Here is a 19197-nt window from a genome sequence, read left to right on the forward strand (position 1 = left end):
CTGAAACAAATACACAGACAGACACGGTTTGATAACCTCTGCCTAGGGTTTGACTTTTTTAACAGTTATCTGAAGAGCATGTGCTTGTTAGTTTGAGAAAAATACACTTAAATAGCCAATGGTAGGGGAAGGTGTAGATGTAGCTTAGGTGCGAGTGCAGGTGTTAACTAGCTCCAGGAGGTGGCAGCAATGCAACGATGAGGATGCCAGCTGTCTGTAAACCTCGAAGAAGAACAATAATAACAAAAACAGGAGGACGATATACCAGAGTCGAATGAAACTATACGAAAACTGTAACCTTGGATGCTACTTCAAACCGATATTCAATTCCAAGCAAAGGGCGTATTTGGTAAGGTTTGTTGTATTAAAGCTATTAGCCAAATAGCTCTGAAAAGCTTACTGTCTTGTAGAGGGCTGGTTGCCAAGTTGAAGCTACGGTGGGTAGCGTCACCTAGCTAACTGAAATAACAGCGCAGGGGCAGGGCAGTAAACAAGCAGAAACAAGGCCGTCGCCGACACAGACAACAGCTAATTAACCAACCACATACAAACACTTTGTTGGAGTGCAGCATGGTGGCGGTAACGTTAACGAGCACTTAACAGCTAAATGAACTAGTATCGATAGCCAGCTTTTGGTATAAACAATGTCGCGGGTGCAAACAACAGCAACACTAGGCCTAGCTGTATTCATCATTTCTCAACTCCTACGTCAGGATATTTTATAGTTTGTTTTGACCTTACTAATCTTTGTGGAGATGCTGATCATCGTCTCTATAACTCTGTAATCAGACAGGTTGCGTGGGAGTGACAAGGCCCTTAGGGGACATAACTTTTATGCATAAATGACGATCATTTAATCTCCTGTTCATAACTCTTATTATTCGTCCATGGATCATAACACAGCATCAACTTATTTGTGCATAGGCTTTTATTTCTGTAAATGAGGGACACTAAATGTTTGAAAAACATAGGCTAATATTTATGACAATGCCAGGCTCAAAACGTGCTGTTTTGTTAAGTTAACACACAAACTATTCACCGTAGCAGTTTATTTAAAAGACAGAATGTTTCAAGTTGGTAAATACATTATAGCAGGACTATTGTTTTTCCTTTCATTGAGAGGGGTGCCGCAGACCTCCTCAGGCACTTGATTTGCAGACCCCAATGTCAGTCATCCTCCACTGTCAGGCTGGAAGTCCAAATAATATATAATAATACCATTTTAACCCAAGCAATATACATTCAAGCCACTGCACTAAAAGTTGTACTGTAAAAGTTAAATGACAAATAAGTTATGTTGAGCAATTCTATTGTTATTGTATTATTTGTGTATTGCAGACAGCTTAAAGTTTGTAAATGTATTTTTGCCAATAAACCTAATTTGCAATGGGGGTTGAATAATTTGTATAGCAACTGTCTGTATATAGTTTCTGTGTTTTCTTCAGGGAAATTGTGCTGACCTATTTCCCCATCAGTAATAGTTACTTGTCGATCATTTATATCAGCCCCCTAAAAGGGACTTAAATTGCATTCCGAGAGTAAAAAGTTAAACCAACTTTAACTATATCGCACCATTGGTAAACTAGCATGTCAGGGGAAGATGAAAACAAACTAAGTCATACAGTGTAAGTAATCCCCAATAAAAGTTATGGTTATAAGTTGGCTGTAACTCTATTAATACACTGGAGAGAATGTACATGAGAACATTAAACCCTGTTAGACACCTGCTAGGCATTGCTTTTGTGAAACCCTGTTTTGATCTTATCTTAACTATCCAATTTTACAGAAGAGACAAGCATGAACCGCTTTTGTAGACCTGACAGGCACCGGACACCACAATTCACCAGGGCAACACGCCTTGAATCCAAGCCTGACCTGGAGAGAGATTCGGGCTTCTCAGGTTTGAATCAATTACATTGCTATATAGTAACACTTCCTATGCTTATTTAGACATGTAAGTGCTGCCAGTGTTCCACGTGTTGTGAACAGGGTGTACCTGTATATAAGTAGCATTTGCATGATTTAAAAAAAAAAAAAAAAGCCTTTCATAGCCAGTTATAAACAAGGCCAACTCTAATCAAATCTAGAGATCTAGGTCACATGTTGTATGTAGGCTATCCTCTATTGGGTCAATTTTCTTCTTTTCGACTTTTATTTACACTATGAGAGCTGACCTGGATTTGGTTTAACCCTCCTCAGCAGGTTGATGGTATCCTTTTTCTGTAGTAGAGGCGTAAGTACATCTGTCACTGTTTTCATAGCGCACTGCTATAGGTAAACATGATGAGAACCATATGCTTGTCCTCCCCTCCTAAGATGCCAGCTCCGAGTACCTCAGTACAGTCGATCTAACAGACTCTGAAGATGCAGTAAAGAATGGCTCCATAGTCAGCCATGACTCGACTGGGCCGCAGGTGGCTGTGATGGGAGGCTCATACGCCGGACTGTCTCCAATGATCATCATGAATAACTTTGTCTTAAAGCAGGTACGATACAGCGATATACTATGTCTATCTACATAGCACTGTTCATTGAATTACTGGTTTTAACCTTTGAGCCTTGCCCTGACACTAAGTAAGTTATTAGGTTGGACACTTTTGACTTTTACCTGTAAAGTCTTTGTTTACATTTTAATTTGTTCTATTTTTAATTGAATTTTTAAATTATTTGTTCAGTTTGAACATGGCCCTTGTATTTTAAAAGTAATGTTTTATAGATACTATAATAGAGGTTTTATGTTTTGTTTTCCTTCTTTAGCCTTCACAGATGGTTCCAGCAGAAAAACAGTGGGGCTTTCCTTCATCCTTGGAAGTGATGCCTCAGTCACAGGTGGTTCTTCTTCAACCCATGTTATCAAATGGCAGCAGTAGTAGCAGCAGCAGTAGTAGCAGAAGCTCCACAAAGACTGAAAAAACCCGAAAATCAAAAGGCTACAAGCCCATCCTCAAGTCGTATCCCAGAATCGCCCCGCACCCTGCCAATGCGCCCACCAAGAGGTTGAGGGTGAGCTCAACGTCAGGGTATGATCAGCGAAAGAGGAGACACCACCACAGCCACAGGCTCCAAAGCTCTCCCAGCCCGCAGCCAGCACTGCAGGCTCCATTCAAAGCCATCTCCACCTTTGAAGCAGCAAACAGCCAGTCACAGGCAGCTGAAAGGCAGGAGCAGCTCAGTGACAAGTCTCTCTCCCCGCTGACCGGGTCCAGCTCTCTGCCCCCCGTCACTACAGATGAATTCAGGACAGAGATTGACTTCAATGGGATGAATGACGACCAGGACGCCTTCTGCACGGATGGTGACCAACAGAAACGTTTCAGCAATACCTACAACATTCTCAACAAGTCGGGCTTGCTGGGGATCACCATGCGCACCAAGCAGCTGATCAAAGAGAACAAGCGCACCCAGGGCCAGCTGCAGCAGCTTCAGGAGCAAACCACTCTGCTGCTGCAGACTCTGAGCAGTGGAGACCCACAGGTCTGGACTAAACTGCAGCTCTCTCTGCAGCACAAAGACAAGAAGCAAATGGGAGCTAAAGCCCAGCCAGTCCTGGAGTAATGTATCCAAGGACAAAGACCAGCAGGTTCTCAATCTGACCGTCATACGATGATTTATTGAATGTGAAAACATACATCTCAAATCTACATGTGTGAGAATGAGAAATAGTCAATACAGCATCTAGCATTATAACAACTAGACATTATAACTAAAATAAACGATATGCTTTCACACTTGTTAGGAGATTTTAATTACAAATCATCATAAATTTGTAGATTTTGAAGCCAAAAAACGTTCAGAACTGCTGGTCTAATATGAAGCCCACCTATTAATACCAAGTGCAAGTTAAGAAGCATGCTTACACTTCAATCCTTTGCCTATAAGTGATTTTCTTGCCTCTCCTGCTTCAAAACGACAAGTATCACTCGTGAGTATCACAGCAATAGGGCTATGGCTTCTATATGCTTAACTCCTAACAGCATAAAACACATGTCTTACAGCACATGTGAGGACACATAATTCCTTATCCATGCCTTGGATGCGATTGCTGTAGAGGACATTAAATAATATTTTTTTACTATTTAAATTAAATAGACAGACCAATGTTGATACATGTGGCCTGTGCTTCAGCATCCTTGTTACAGAGGTATCTCGAATCAACAGGGCACTGTCTTGTCTTTGTTTAAATTAACTTTGTTTTTAAATTGGATGCTACATGACAACTACATGCTACAACACGAAGTGCACCTTTTTTGAAAGGTATACAAACTAATTAAGTACTCACAACACCTGGTTAGCTCACAGGGAGAGTTTAGAAGGCTGGCAAAACCACTTTTTTATCATAATGTTTTTGTTCCTTGTTATTATTATTATTATTATTATTATTATTATTATTATTATTTATTTGTAATTATGTTTCTGACCCAGACTGAAGCCGTGTGAATAATGTAAACAAACTAAGCACATTATGACAAGTTTACTGGTAGAGCAAGCTCCTTCTCTCAAAAGGTCCCGCAAAGAACTAAGTAGGAATTTGCTAAAGCTTAAACTGTAGTAAGTGAAGCGCTGTAGCCACTTAGATTGCACATAGTTTGCATATGTTGCTGTCATGTTTTTTCATGCTGCTTACGTTTAGTATGATGTAGTGTTAATTGAAACTTTGAGGCAAAGAAACGACAGCTAAATAGTCTTTTTTTTTTTAATTAAGACTCTTTAACTTGAGTCAAGATTACTGACAACATTGATAGAGAAATGTTAGAAGTGCATTCTGTCTTGATAAAACAATGTGAGTATTCTGTATATGGTTATCGTGATGCCTGTGCCTTTATGAATATGTTCATGTTTTTTTGTAGTTCATATCAAGACTTGAGCAGTTTAGATGGTGAACTTACTGTGGAAGAAAGCTGAATGTACTTATATGTCTCCAAAGAATTCTTCTTCTTCTTTGACAATTAAACAATTGTGCCCTTGCTAGGCAATACACCTAGAGTTGCTGTAAGCATGAAGGCAAGTTATAAATGGCTGTTTTAAATGTTATGTCTAGGTTAACTGTTGTATTATTTTATATATTGTAGCAATAGTATGCTACTTTTGCAATATGTTCTTGTGTTCATGTGTTGATGTAAAACAAAGAAATGATAAAATCGTTCTTGGTTTTTAAACAGCAAACAGAGGTTTACAAAGGTTACTTTAAGATTGCTTTTTAGAGATTGCTTTTTTCCTGTTATTGTGAAATGTGCTATCTTTAACAAAAGTCACTTTGACTAACAATGAACCGTCATAAAACGCTTTCAAAAAACAAAAAATGGCTACTTGTACTTGATTTGAATACTTTTATTGGTATAACAGGAATAGAGAAAATAGCTCTAAAAAGTATATTTATTGGAATCCAAAACATCTTTCACATGATGTTGTGTATGCCAGTGGCCATAGCCACTGCATAACAGTGAGAAGTCATTATTACACAGATTCCCTACCATTAGCAGTATAGTAAATACCTCATCCTTAGGGGTCACCGGTGAGCAAGTAAGACATGAGTTTATGGCACATTGGGAATAATACCCTGGATAATATTATGGTAACCAATCTTCACTTTGCGTTGTATCTCCCTATGAGTCACTTGAGTAGAAAATATCAGGCTCAACATTTTTAAGCAGTTTATTGTCAGAACAATGTTGTTGAGCCTGGCAGTTAATGCTGTAGTCACTGTAGTTTCCTCATCTGCTATAGCCCTTGACTTAAAAGTACATTATTGTTGCAGACACAACTACAAGGTTCCTGAATTCTACATCGATACCTCCTACAAGGAAAGGTGGAAGAACAACACACTTGACCTATTATAACACTGCATGGCTCAGGCCTCCAAATCAATGGCATCATATAAAAATGCGAAGCTTTAAATGTATGCACTTATGCAAAGCCATCCTTATGTTTACATGCTAAGCATGAAGCAGTGAAACTGCTGCCGGATGTCCCACACGACCATTAGTCTTAGTATTGCCTTGTCAAAAGCTACTTACTTATGGGATACACTTAAACTATGCACTTATCCAATAGTTTCACACGGATATATGGCTCCTGTCCTTAAAGGAATGTGTGCTTACAGCTAACTCAATTCATTGACTACCTAAAAAGGTCGTCAAGCATCCATTTAGTATGTATAAAATCATCACAAGGATTCCAAGAAAGCCTCTTTCTACAATTTGCCTGACCTAGATTGGGAGCAGCTATGATACGTGGTTATCCCTCTCAGTCTTGTTTCTGTGCGTCTGCATCCTCAGAGCACGTCTCTACTGTCTGCAAAGGAAGGATAAGGCCAAGGATCCAGCGGGTCCCAAACACATCCTTTAGGTTGCTTCTCCAGGGGCTGCGGTTCTCCACCAGCTGCCCCCGCTGCATCTGACACCACGTCTGTCCCCGGGCCACCAGCAGCACCTGCTGGCAACAGAAGCCCGCACACACCAGGCCGATGCCCAGCCACACGTACAGCATCAGCACCAGGAACAACTGTAAGCCCGACACTGTTCCTGTGAGGGGGGGAGGGGGGAGGGACATTGAGAAAGGAAAATTTGAATTCTCATGAGGTTCACGTCACCTATTATGCAAGATGAACTTTTTCATGTTTTCTTTTCAAAATAATATGAGCCTCTCAAATTATGAGATAAAAAACAACCCTTTCCCTGTTTATCCACCTCGATCTTTTAACAAACCTGTGTTGAAAAATAGTCAGATTTATCTACCCATATGATGTCATAAGGGGAAAAGCCGCCCCCACCCCATTACCAACCTAACTTAGCACTACCTCCACCTGTGATAAGGATGCCCTGGACGAATCTGACTGCCATTTAGATTCAGGGCCAGGGCAATCAGAGCAGACTGAGCCTTTTTGGAAGGTGGGGCTTAAAGACACAGGCTCTAAAACAGAGTGTTTCCAACAGAGGCTGAAAAGAGGAGCTTCAGCAATGGCACTGTGAGAAATAAAAAGTTTTTTTAAGACACTACACCAGAAAAACCCAAATTACAACTTTGAACCTGAAAATTTGCACATATGTGACCTTTAAATCCACTCACCCATGAAAAAGTAACCAGTGGAGAGGGGGAGAAGGGTGAGGAAGGTCAACGGGTTCTCAAAGGAGATGGAGTACTCCACTGTCAGGAAGGCCACGCCGAGAACCAAGGAGTACAGACAGGCGCAGGACGTGTGGATGCAAAACATGATGAAGTAGCGCATGTTTTTGTTGCCAATGCAGTTCCCGGTGAAAAAACAGTGGTGATCCCTCTTGAGAATCACCTTCTTACACAGTTTGCAGAAGTGGCGGCCGTTCAGCAGGTAGTGCGCGTCCACCTTGTCCGAGCAGTGCGGCGAGCACACGGGGACCGCGGTCTCGTTGGCGCTCTCGGCAGGATATTTGATAGTCATTACGTAATTGCCCAGAGCGTTGAACATCAAGAAGAGGAACACCACCGTGTGAAGTGTCGTGATGGACCCCCTCAGTGACGCGTCCTGTTCTGGGAAGATAGTCGGGACGAAGAAGCAGAAGTACAAAATGAAGGTCACCGCCGTAGCCACGAAGAAGTAGGCGGGGGCCACAGCGTTGAGGAGTCTCAGTTTGAGCATTCTGGTGAACATATCTGTCGGAGAGAGTGGAGACACGATGAGCAACAGTTTAAGACAAACTCTTTGGCATAAACTAGAGGCTCAAGTGGGTGATGATGTGGTTGCAGGTTCCAATGAAAACAGAAAAGGTCACAGGTTAACTTCATCCAGTCTTGAGTAGGTCAAATAATAGAGGAAGGCTGTTGACTGGTTTGTCATCGAAAACTTCATTTGAACTATTTCAACATCTACAAACACTATAAGTCAACTCTCTCAACTTCCACTTTCCAGAACATTTCCATGTGTCTTCTTCTTAACAGTTTGGATGGAAAGAAACAGTTCTAAGATAAGACGTTCAGTTTCTATTATCCTGAAGCTTCTTGGTGAAAGTGTGAAACACCTCCTATTGGGTGAAAACAACTCATAAAGATTGTTTGACCTCATTAATGAAAGAGGAGGGTAACCCTACTGCTGAGAAAAAAACTAATTTCTCTGCCAAGTAGGAGTCTGGGGACTCTCAGGGACCCTTGAGAATACCAAGAATACCTCACCCTTTTTTTCACTGCGACCTCGTAACCCACAGCACCAACAGATGTGCAACTCACACAGAGACTAACAAACCACAAGAGCTCCCACGGACTAAATTTAACATTGGCTCAGTATGCTCTCATTTGAGGGGCGCCCCCCGTGAAAACGCTGGTAAAGCTCCACTGTAGGCCAATGGATGCCCTTAGGTGACAGATAGCATATGCAGCTCAGTCAAGGACTATCGCAGCCTCCTCTCTCCATATGCGCGCGCTCTGTTTTCTTCAGGAATTTAGATTAGATCAGTGCCAAAGATGACGTGATTCAATAAATGTCCATGACGACGCAATCAATACGATAATCTCGTCAAAGTGTCGCTATGGCGTCCAGGGTGCTCACTTACCTGCAGGCGTCAGAGAGCGGAGGAGCTGTCCCTTCAGCACCGCGGAGCCTCGGCTCGGAGCTCAGCACATTCATTCAGACCGACGGACGCAAGGTGCTACTGCTTCTGTGAAGTCTCTTCTCATTATAGGGGCGTCCTTTTGTATACCGCCGCCTGTTGGTAGAATAGGCGAATATGCTACATTAGTAACAGCAAAAATATGACGCAGGATAAATTATGTAGAAATGTTGTGTTAATGAAAATTGCCAAATGATATTTCTCTTGCAATATATTTTTTTGTCCCAGATTATTTGGCTAAGGCTATTTTAACACATTTATGCCGACCACTCGTTGCATGCTCTGTTTTTTGTACATTATTGAAATGCGATTGTTGACAAGGCAAGGCAAGGCAAGTTTATTTATATAGCACAATTCAGACACAAGGCCACTCAAAGTGCTTTACAGAGGCAAGATTAGAATACATAAAACACATTATAAAACATTTAAAAGCGAATAAAAGAAGCAAATAAAATAAAAATTGCAGGTTAAAATGGAAACAAAAAAGTCTTCAGACTCGATTTAAAAGAACTGAGAGTTGCAGCAGACCTCAAGTTTTCTGGGAGTTTGTTCCAGATTTTTGGTGCATAATAACTAAAAGCTGCTTCTCCTTGTTTAGTCCTAACCATAGGGACTGTAAATAGACCTGTCCCAGACGACCTAAGGGCTCTGGACGGTTCATAACGTATCAGCATATCAGTAATGTATTTTGGCCCTAAACCATTTAGTGCTTTATAAACCAACATCAGTATTTTGAAATCAATTCTTTGAGTGACTGGAAGCCAGTGTAAAGACCTCAGAACTGGGGTAATGTGATCCACTTTTTTGGTGGTGACCAAGCCTATATATTCGGATCCTTTATTCAAGTTGAAATGGCAATAACACACCTGTTTGTCACTAAAGTAGAATACATAGGGAAAATGTAGACTACTTAAAGTACATTCTCCCAATGTAGATTCTTGTTTAAAGATACTTGAATTTGGGCGCTCTTGGTGTAGCCTAGTGGTTTGAGCGCACCCTGGTCCTCGTAACAGCAGACCCGGGTACGAATCCGACACGTGGTTGTTTTCTCAATGTAATGTCCCTCTCTGCCCCATTTAATTTATGTCACTCCAAACTGTCTAATACAAAATTAAATTAAAAATAAAATAAAAAGTCTTAAAACAAAGATAAATCAATTTACTCATTACAAAAAAATGGCGTCAGTGAGTTTTATTGAATAGGCTAGGCTACTTTAGCCTATTTTAATGTACAATCTTAATGTTTAGAGTAACTACAGCTAACAAAAACATGTAGGCCTATTGGAGACAAAATATAGGCTATTTGACTATAGCCTACTAATGGAATAAAATTATAGTGTTATTAAATGGAAATTAAAGTAGGCCTACAAGTTGCTCAGCATACTTCACTAATTGTCCTCAGGTCAGTAAACCAATCAAGTCTATGTTTTGCTTAATTAAGACAAAATAAAGGGGGGGAGGGCGACTGTTGTTTTATGTCTGTCAAGGTTTGCTTATTTCGAGATAATGCTTGAAAGGCAATTTTCCAGTAGATGGCAATACATCCTCGATTATTCTACCTCCTAGTGCAACTGTAATATTCGTGATTATATTTTGCTGTTACTCAGCAGTGCAGTTTTTTTCTTGTGTGCTGCCAGAATCATTCTGCCTGTATATTTTAACATAAATGAAAAGCCTAAAATAATATTTGTTTCTGCAAAATAACCTAAGATGACATTACTCGCAGGGACATTATAATCATTTATCCTAAAATTAGAGACACCCGAGATCAAGCAATTGGAGTTGAGAAAATACTCGACGCTCCCTTAGCAGCCTCTGAAGCAGGTGTGTCATTGTCAGACGGCCCCTGAGTAGGTGGGAGTTTCTCTTGTTTCTTGGGTGTTGAAGGAAAGAAGAACACAGCAGCTTCCCCATCCCCGCCAGACGCCAGCGATCCGGACGCTTCCTAAGGTGAACGTTGTACTTTTCTTTCTTTTCTTTTTTGAACTCATGTAACCGTTTGAGGAATCTATTCGTGACTGGGATGAGTGGTTTTATGGCGCTATTTATCGCGCAATCGTTTTAATCAAGTTACAGAGCTGTGGTTGAAGGTGATGGTGGGTGTGCAGACTACTGGCGAGTGATGCAGTAAGCGAGGGGGACACAGATCCGCCAAAAATGGTCTGATTGGAGAGATATTCTCCTTTTCTTTAGAATGTAATATCATTTTTTAGACATGACGTGGAACATAAACGTTCAAAAGCCCCCCCTGCGTAATGGGGCAGTGTTGTTATTGGTCGGTTGGGATGAGGGTGTTTCTGGCAACGTGTCAGACTGATACACCCAAAACAGACACACTCCTCCCTCTCACTACAACATCTATTGTCTCTCATGGAGGCAATTGGGTGGTACACCTTTACTTTACTGAGTAGCCTACACTGCCTGTAATTTGGGGTTCCCATTTTAGGATTATTACTTATAAATAAGGAGTATAGGCTCTCAGGCATGCTGTGATCGTGTCATCTTCTCTCTGCTGTAGCTTGCTGTTGTTCAGTGTGAACTCTGTTAGATACACACAGGCACAATGCCTTCATTGGTCATATGAGTGAGTACTTTGACCTGTTGAATCCATGCTTATTATACTGTTTTAACACTGAGTGACTGTGTCTGTTGTCTTCAAAAGTATACTGTAGAGGAGGTAAACTGAAGACATAGTTGTTTGTATACTATTATAGTATGTCTTTTTCTTTGATACTATTGCTGTTGATGCACAAATCTGTTTGTGGATCTTTTATTTTAAAGCCGAGGCACACTCTGTGGCATATTAACCCCCAGCTCCTGCCATTTGCTCCTGACTGTGCTGATGGAAAGTGGCCTTTAAAATGCCTGATTTATAATGATTCTTTGACATTTCTGTGGGTCAGTCCAGCATAGCAGTTGCAACGCAGTACGCTGAAATATACCTTGGCATGCTAGTTTGAAAAATAAATAAAATGTCATGTGGGGAAAAAGGTATTTTGTTTATAGTGGAGAGGGAAATGCATGAACCCAAATGGATTTTAATGAGGAGGCAGAGAGTCCTCTTAAATTATGTGGTTTGAAGTCCTGACAGACACACAACTCCACATCTGAGGATAAAAGACATTGATGATGGCAATTAGTGTTGTTCATTAATTAGAGAGGAGTTCTATCCTGATTCCAGACTTCTATTTACTATTTTTTTTATATAAATAGATATGTTAAGCTTTTGAAGAGGTCCAATATATTTTTAGAAGTCCAAGAAAATAAATAAAAATAAATCCAGTGTCCTTGCAAGTTTGACATGTTGCTGTAAAACGTTGTTGATAACTTTTCATCATTGGAATTTATTGGTTGTGATAAGACAGATGCTTGAAATTAGGGAACACACTAGAACTTTTCCACAACCTTTTAATCAAACAGAGTGTGGAGACTCCTGCACAATATTAAATGTATAGAATGTTTGACTCCTTTGTGGGTATTAGCTTGTTCCATATATAGCTAAGGCATATTATTTTCTGACAAAGGCCTTTGGTCCAAATATTTTTTCAATGCGGCACTGAAAGTGTGCAGGAGTTTACTTATTTTTACTTAGATTGAAATGAGTGTGCATTCGTTAAATGGATATGCTGTATTTGAACAGCATCAAACAGCTGCGGAACAGGCGGATAGTGGAAAGTGGCACAAGAAACTTCCTACTGGTTTGCTGCTTGACATTCATGAAGCTTAAACCTAATTGTAGTGGACATTATAGGACTACTCATCTTCACAGTGTTTGACCTTTGTCTCTTGCTAATTCCATGCAGTTTGTGATCTTTTTTGTTGTTGTCATTTTGATGTTTTGTACACACTCTACCGGTTGAGTTACCAGTTTATGTGATTTATGATGGTTTGCTTCATGAAGATCAAACCCACAAAGGATCCTTTTGCACAGTACTCCACTTGTTCTTCTTACTATTGTTACATGCAGCTAGAGCTGTCCACACACACACACACACACACACACACACACACACACACACACACAAGCACACGCACACTCGCACACGCTCAAACACACGCACGCACACACACACGCACACACACGCACGCACACACACACACACACACACACACGGAATTAGCTTACAGAATGTCTCATATATCTGTTGCCCTTTCGTCTAACCCCAGTAGTGCAAGTGGATTAGTGGATATACAGTGTTTGTGTTGCCTTTTGATAAAGTAATGAATGAGAGTTAGCTCCACACTTGACTGAGAATCTGAGATGAACATGCCTTTAATAGATTGCACTCTACTACGATGTAGCGCCAAGCAGAAATCTCCCTGTGCCCTCCCTCCTATGCCCTTTCTGGTAGTGATGGAGATGATGATGATTGGTGGTGCAGGTACATGCACTTGCAATACATTCAAGGTTGCACCTCGTGTGATATGTATTTCTGTGACTCATCTCCCCCAAACCATGGTTACCATGATTAACCTCCATTTCTATTCCACCTGCCATCTACACACAGCAGCTACGTACCATAGGCTTTGGCTTGGTTCTTTTGATGTCTTGGGTGGAGACAGGGCTCCCTGCTGTTTTAGACTAGGTTTTGATTGTATGTCCCTTTTTAAATTAGATTTTAAATGCTCACAAAGGGTGCAGATTTCTGTTATGATGAGTATTGTTTGCTTTTTTTCTTTCTATAAGATGCATGGGTGAAGGTACAATTTGGACACAGTGAGGTTTTCTCACAGGCCCATTTTTAGATCCAGCTCCTCCAGCAAGGTTTTCTTTTTTTTACTGTGTGAAATGCTGTGGGTGGAATCTTCCAGAAGCTTAAAGGGTACGCAGAGATAGAAAGCACAGATTGGGCAGGTTTCACTGTCATCCAGCAACCATGTTATGTTATACCATAGTATTATACATAGTGTTATACTGAAGCCTTCACTGATGCAGCCAGATAGAGTCTAATGAGGAATGGGCCAGTCCACAGTAACAGCAGCAGCAGGGCAGACGCTCCCCTGGGGTCCTACTGAGCATGTGCAGCCCCAACAGGAAGAGGTGTTTGGTTTGTTGATGATCAGGGCCTGTGTGTGCAGTCAACGCTCCAGTTGTGCTATGGCTCAATCTGCCTTCAGAAAGAGGCCGGGTGTGGGTCGCTGCATTAACTGTGTGCCCGGAGCAGACACACCTCAATGAACTGTGTTTGTGTGACAGAGAGAGAGAGTGAGGTTAGAGAAGAGTAAAATCCCCTCCCTGTCTCCCTCCTCCACTGAGCAGGTGGTGAGCAGCTTGTGCTCAAACCTCCAGCCTCTTCCCCCCCCCCCCTCCCTCCCCCCTTCAGGCAGTGTCTGATGAGCCCTTCCACACCCACCAACACCACCCTCCAACTAAAACCATCACAGCAGTGGCCCGTAGCTGCCATTGAGTTGAAAATAAGATGCACTCACACATGTCATCCCCAGAACAATATCCTGACAAACTAACAGAGACAATACACTATATGGTAAAAGGTATGTGGATGCTTCTGTCCTGAAGCTAGGGCTGATGTCATGGTTTGCCCCAGTTCCAATTTAGTGAAAGAAAATGTTGATGCTAAAGGTTACACAAACATTTTGAGACGATAGGTTGCTTCCAATTTTTGGCAACAGTTTGGGAATGGCCCTTTCCTGTGTCAGTGTGACAGTGCTGCAGTGCACAAAGAGCCAGGTCCATAAAGAAATTGATTTGCCACTTTGATGTGACCCCATCTTTGAGATGAATTGGAGACGGGCCTAATACAGCCTCACATCATCTGCTGGCAGACCTTACTCATGCTCTTGCACCAGAGGAGCAAACACTGTTTCAAGCAGTAATGGTCAGGGAGTTAGAATGAAATGTTGAATAATGACGTCATGTAGGCGTAATGTTCAGGTAACAAGACACATTAATGATGAGCTGGATAAGCCTCATTACACTTCTCATGTGATTTCTCAAATGCGTGGTGAACGCACGCTACGGTTGTAATTGTGCTCTGCTTTGATAAGATACTGTATTATTAAAACACTCCTAAGCCGCTGGCCCATGTGGATTATTGGAGGGCTTAGCTGTGACCTGCAGGAAATGGAGGAGCCAGAAATGCTCCTTGATGTGTTGATGAAAAACAGCAGGGGGTATACAAAATCATATGAACTGCCCATGCCCAACAGACTTCTTCTGTTAAGTATCATACTCACAATTACAAATGCTGCCATAAAGGTCCATTGGCATAAAAAAAGTTTTTTTATTCAGAGGGGTTTGATGTGGGGATTTTCAGACCACATGAGGCGACCAACAGAGCTCCAGAGAGGCCAAATCATCTGTGCTGTGACTGCACGTGCATTGGTCAGAGAAAACGCAATTATTGGATAGTCTTCACGCCAAGAAACTATTTTTCAGCAAAAATAACCATAAAAACCAACTGTACACTACCTGCAGATGCAGCATCTAACTGCACACTGATAAAGTTAGCAAACCACCTGGGAATATAATGGAACATCTAGCAATCTAAAGTGTCAGATACGTGGGGCGAGAGATTAAAACAGAGCTTAAACAAGAGTGATTATCGCAATTGCATTCATAAGGTGGCCAGAGAGGAGAATTCAAATGAATGCTAATGTTTCTCCATATCTGCTAGATGCATGTGTATAAAGTCATGCCATACTGCAAGAGAAAGGCACTATTAAAGACCAGCTTTCAGAATCTCTCATCTCATGTCACTGGAGTTGTACTGCCTTGTTAACAGTTCATTAGAGAGGGATTGTTTTAACAGATTACCTTTTAAACACTGGGATTTGCATAATCAGGGTCGCAGTTCTGGATTATCATGCACATGCAAAGCACGACTCTAAAAGCTCATGCATATTCCACCAGCTCTGGGCCTTGGAGATGAAGTCATTGACAGGGGGAACTGTCAGAGCTTTCCCTTCCATGCAGGTACGGCTGTGTTGAGCAGTGAGAACAGTCTTTGCCAACACAAACAGAAGAGTGGCAGGGGAAAAGTGCATGTTTAACAAGGCTGCAGCCGGAGCAGTCGGGAATAGAAACAACAGCTCCGAAGCCATTATTCCTTTATTTATGGTGATTGCGAGTTGTCCTTGGGGGTCGTCTTTTATCTTACAGTAACTGGCAGTTGATAAGGCGCAGAGGTTTGGAAGTCAACACACATGATTTATGGTTCAATTCTCTGGCTAAACAGGGCCATCTCTCTCTCATTCCCTCAGTCAGGTGGTGCATCTTTGATCCGACTGAGTGCTTGACGGTGGGTGGGGATGCTCTTACGGGGCTGTCCACCAAATGGTTTATGTTGTTGATGAGGCTAGGGTGCATCTGGGAGTCCAACCTCTTTAAAACATGTTTAGACATAGATGTTTCGTGTCATGTTTTTTTAATATGATAAAATAGATTCAGTTGTTAAAGGAATTTGCAAAGTGATGTAAAGGATAGTAAAAGTGAGTAATGGATGCCAATGTGTATGGTTTAAATCTTTGCAGGCTACTTTGTTGCACACCACCCCTTCTTATCTCCCCAGTCTTTAGCCGTGCTAGCAGGATAGCTCAATGCAGGGTATCGCAGTCAGTCCACCACTTTGGTCTATACTGAAATATCCCATTCCCAACAACTATTAGATGGATTGTTTTGATTATTTAGACATTATGTGCACAAAAAGAAGAACCATACTGATTTTGGCAAACCTTGTAGTGTTGCCTTTAGCAACACCAGCTATTTTTGTCTTGTAGTTGCATGGTTTAACTAACAATTGGGTGGATTGTGGGACAAAATGGGTCTTTTCAAACAATCGGTGGTGCAGCTATCAGGGTTTATAACAAGTTATCGATCTTCTGACTTACATTTAAATTGTTTTGTCTGTATCGCCTCAGGGATGTCCTCTCTCTCTCGCTCTCTGTCTCTCTCTCTCTCTCTCTCTCTCTCTCTGTCTCTCTCTCTGTCTCTCTCTCTCTCTCTCTCTCTCTCTCACTCTCTCTCTCTCTCTCTCTCTCTCTCTTCAACACATACACACACAGAGAAAGAGAGATAACTCAGCATTTTCTTTCTGGTGCAATGAGCTGATTAGCTGTCCTGAGTTGGCTTTTTCCTCTTTGCAGCTTGCCATTGCCTCTGACTGAAACTCAGCTATAGTTAATTTACAGCTCCTGCATTGCCTACAACACAATATGTGATCAGAACAGTCCTAACTGAGCAAAGAGGAGAGTATTTCACACATGTTGCCAGTGGGAGGATCAAACGCTGCTTTACCCAGCAGCCAAACAACAGTTTGTGATGTGCTGCGATGGCTCTGCAGCCTGATTCAGGGATGAAGGAGGATTGAGATGAGCAGAGGGAAATTATTAGAAAGACTTGCAGAGTAGGAGAGGAAATGGAAACATTGGTATAACTAAGCGCATGTTTGAGTGTTGCTGGTGTATAAGGGGTGAGAGGGAAAGAGAGTATCCAGCGAGGCTTGTAGTTAAGCTGTGACATTTGTCCAAATGTTGTGTGAAACCACGCTGTAGTCTGCAGCCTGCAGCCTGCAGCCTCCAACATCCTACTCTGTTCTGGAGGTGGAAAGAGGGAGAGTTTCACTGTCAGCATCAGACAGCGTTCAAAGTGAACCACTCGATGCAGGAAGAAGACAAACAGCTCAATGAGCCGATGAAGGTCTGTTAGTGTTTAATCTTCTGCATGTCAAACTTGGTTACGGCTTCCAGTTCCAGTAGCATGCATCCAGTTTACAGCCAGCTATATTTGCCCACTGTCTTCCACAGTGAGGCAGCGTCATTCTTTTTCAATGTGGCTGCTGTTGCTGTATATGTCACAGATCGTAAAGTTTTCTATTCAGTTTATTTGCTCCCATCATTGGTTTATTTCAGGAATATAACAGTAGAAAGGCTTTCATAATGTAGCTCTCCCTTCTAAGCAATTATGCGGCAACAGTATCTCAAGCCAGGTTTAATCACATGCAATGCTTTTTACCTTCAAGTACAGTATATATTGAGTCTTAGTCTGGATGCTTTGGTTGAATTATTGTTCCATTGATAAGACAACTTTAAAATATAAAAAATGTATTTTCCAAAATGACAAGCATCTCTCAAGGAACTGTGAGCCTGCGTGGTTATTAATCCATTGTTAGCTTTAAAAGTATCCCTCTGTGCATATCAATGGCTTAATTCATTGCTGGCAGAGACAGAAAAGTGTATGGAATGAATGATACATCGGCTTCTGTGGAAGCACAGCTCTGGCGACTGTGTGTGTGTGTGTGTGTGTGTGTGTGTGTGTGTGTGTGTGTGTGTGTGTGTGTGTGTGTGTGTGTGTGTGTGTGTGTGTGTGTGTGTGTGTGTGTGTGTGTGTGTGTGTGTGTGTGTGTGTGTGTGTGTGTGTGTGTGTGTGTGTGTGTGTGTGTGTGTGTGTGTGTGTGTGTGTGTGTGTGTGTGTGTGTGTGTGTGTGTGTGTGTGTGTGTGTGTGTGTGTGTGTGTGTGTGTGTGTGTGTGTGTGTGTGTGTGTGTGTGTGTGTGTGTGTGTGTGTACGTTATGGATTTGCATTTTGATCCCTCCTCGGGGAGTATCCTGCTCAGTCTTCTTCTCCACGGGAAGGCCCAGATGCTCTGAGTCTGACGGTATCTGAATATTGACTGCAAGCTATATAGTTCCTCAACAGGAAGTAAGAAAGAGTACTACTGAAAAAGCTTAGATTACCGTATGGTGTTTTTTCAAGATCCTCAGTCAGACCTCTCTGACAGTGTGATGTACGGCAGTCTAGCAACACTGCCATTGATCAGCTCACCTCCTACACTATAGACATCCTGCTGTGGCTTCTGTTGCACTTTAAGCGCCTTTTGGTAAATGCTTCACACAACAGGGATGGGGATTCTGAGGAAGTGACATTATCGGTTCAGTTATAAATCACACCAAGCTTGGGTTCAGTAGTGTGTGCCAGTTTGGAGGCCTTAAAGCTTCCTCACTTGTTGTTTCCAATCTTGTTTAACCCCAAAGCTCTTGTGAGAGTTGGACAGCAGAGAGGGCTGTGATGCAGTTGATGCAGGCCATTCAGCCTGCTGCTGTTGTTTACTACAGAGCACGCCGTGTTTTCCACAATCACAACAGCTCACTTTTCCCATGAAATCCAATGATTGATGTCTTTTTATCCAGGTGGATTTCACAGTTTCTGCCGCTGCCCCATTTCCTCAGACTGTTTACTCAGTGAGGAGTGTGTACACAAGCTGAGCAGCTGGCAGTCAGGACTGCGGGAGGAAAGATGGTTTCGGGCATCAATTCTGTGGTCATGGCGGTGTGAATGACCATATCCTGTGTGTGTGATTTGAGGCAGAAGGAAATGCACAGAAAGTGGCAATCACTACCCATCCTCAACAAACTGTTCACAATCAAAGTGGAATACACATTCTAAGCTTTTGCTCATGTGCTGTTGACTGAGTCTTTTCATTCTCACAGCAGAAATATGCTCTTGACAACTTTAGCTAAATGGGCTTGTTGACATCTTTCTATTACATATTACGGCCTTTTTAAAAAGCCAGTATATCTGTCTAGTCTAATCAGTTTGTCCCTTTCAAGTGATGTGTCCACTTCCACTTGTCAGATAAAGAAACAGACAGATCAATGGCTGCTAAT

General features: G+C 41.9%; 2 protein-coding genes across 2 annotated transcripts; one reads left to right on the forward strand and one right to left on the reverse strand.

The window, feature by feature from the left end:
- Positions 1-227: 227 nt before the first annotated feature.
- cipca (CLOCK-interacting pacemaker a) lies at positions 228-5173 on the forward strand. Its single transcript, XM_080041796.1, has 4 exons — positions 228-349; positions 1787-1900; positions 2317-2486; positions 2758-5173. Exons 1-4 carry the CDS (start codon positions 304-306, stop codon positions 3553-3555), a joined length of 1128 nt encoding a protein of 375 aa, XP_079897922.1. The 5' UTR covers positions 228-303; the 3' UTR covers positions 3556-5173.
- Positions 5174-6243: 1070 nt separating this feature from the next.
- On the reverse strand, positions 6244-8593 carry zdhhc22 (zDHHC palmitoyltransferase 22; the record flags this gene model as incomplete). The annotated part of the gene is given in 4 exon segments (XM_080042580.1): positions 6244-6521; positions 7066-7626; positions 8520-8538; positions 8540-8593. Coding segments are annotated over 4 exon segments (912 nt in total).
- Positions 8594-19197: the final 10604 nt, after the last annotated feature.

The sequence above is a fragment of the Ammodytes marinus genome (genome assembly GCF_949987685.1).
Source record: "Ammodytes marinus genome assembly, chromosome: 15".
Taxonomy (NCBI): domain Eukaryota; kingdom Metazoa; phylum Chordata; class Actinopteri; order Uranoscopiformes; family Ammodytidae; genus Ammodytes; species Ammodytes marinus.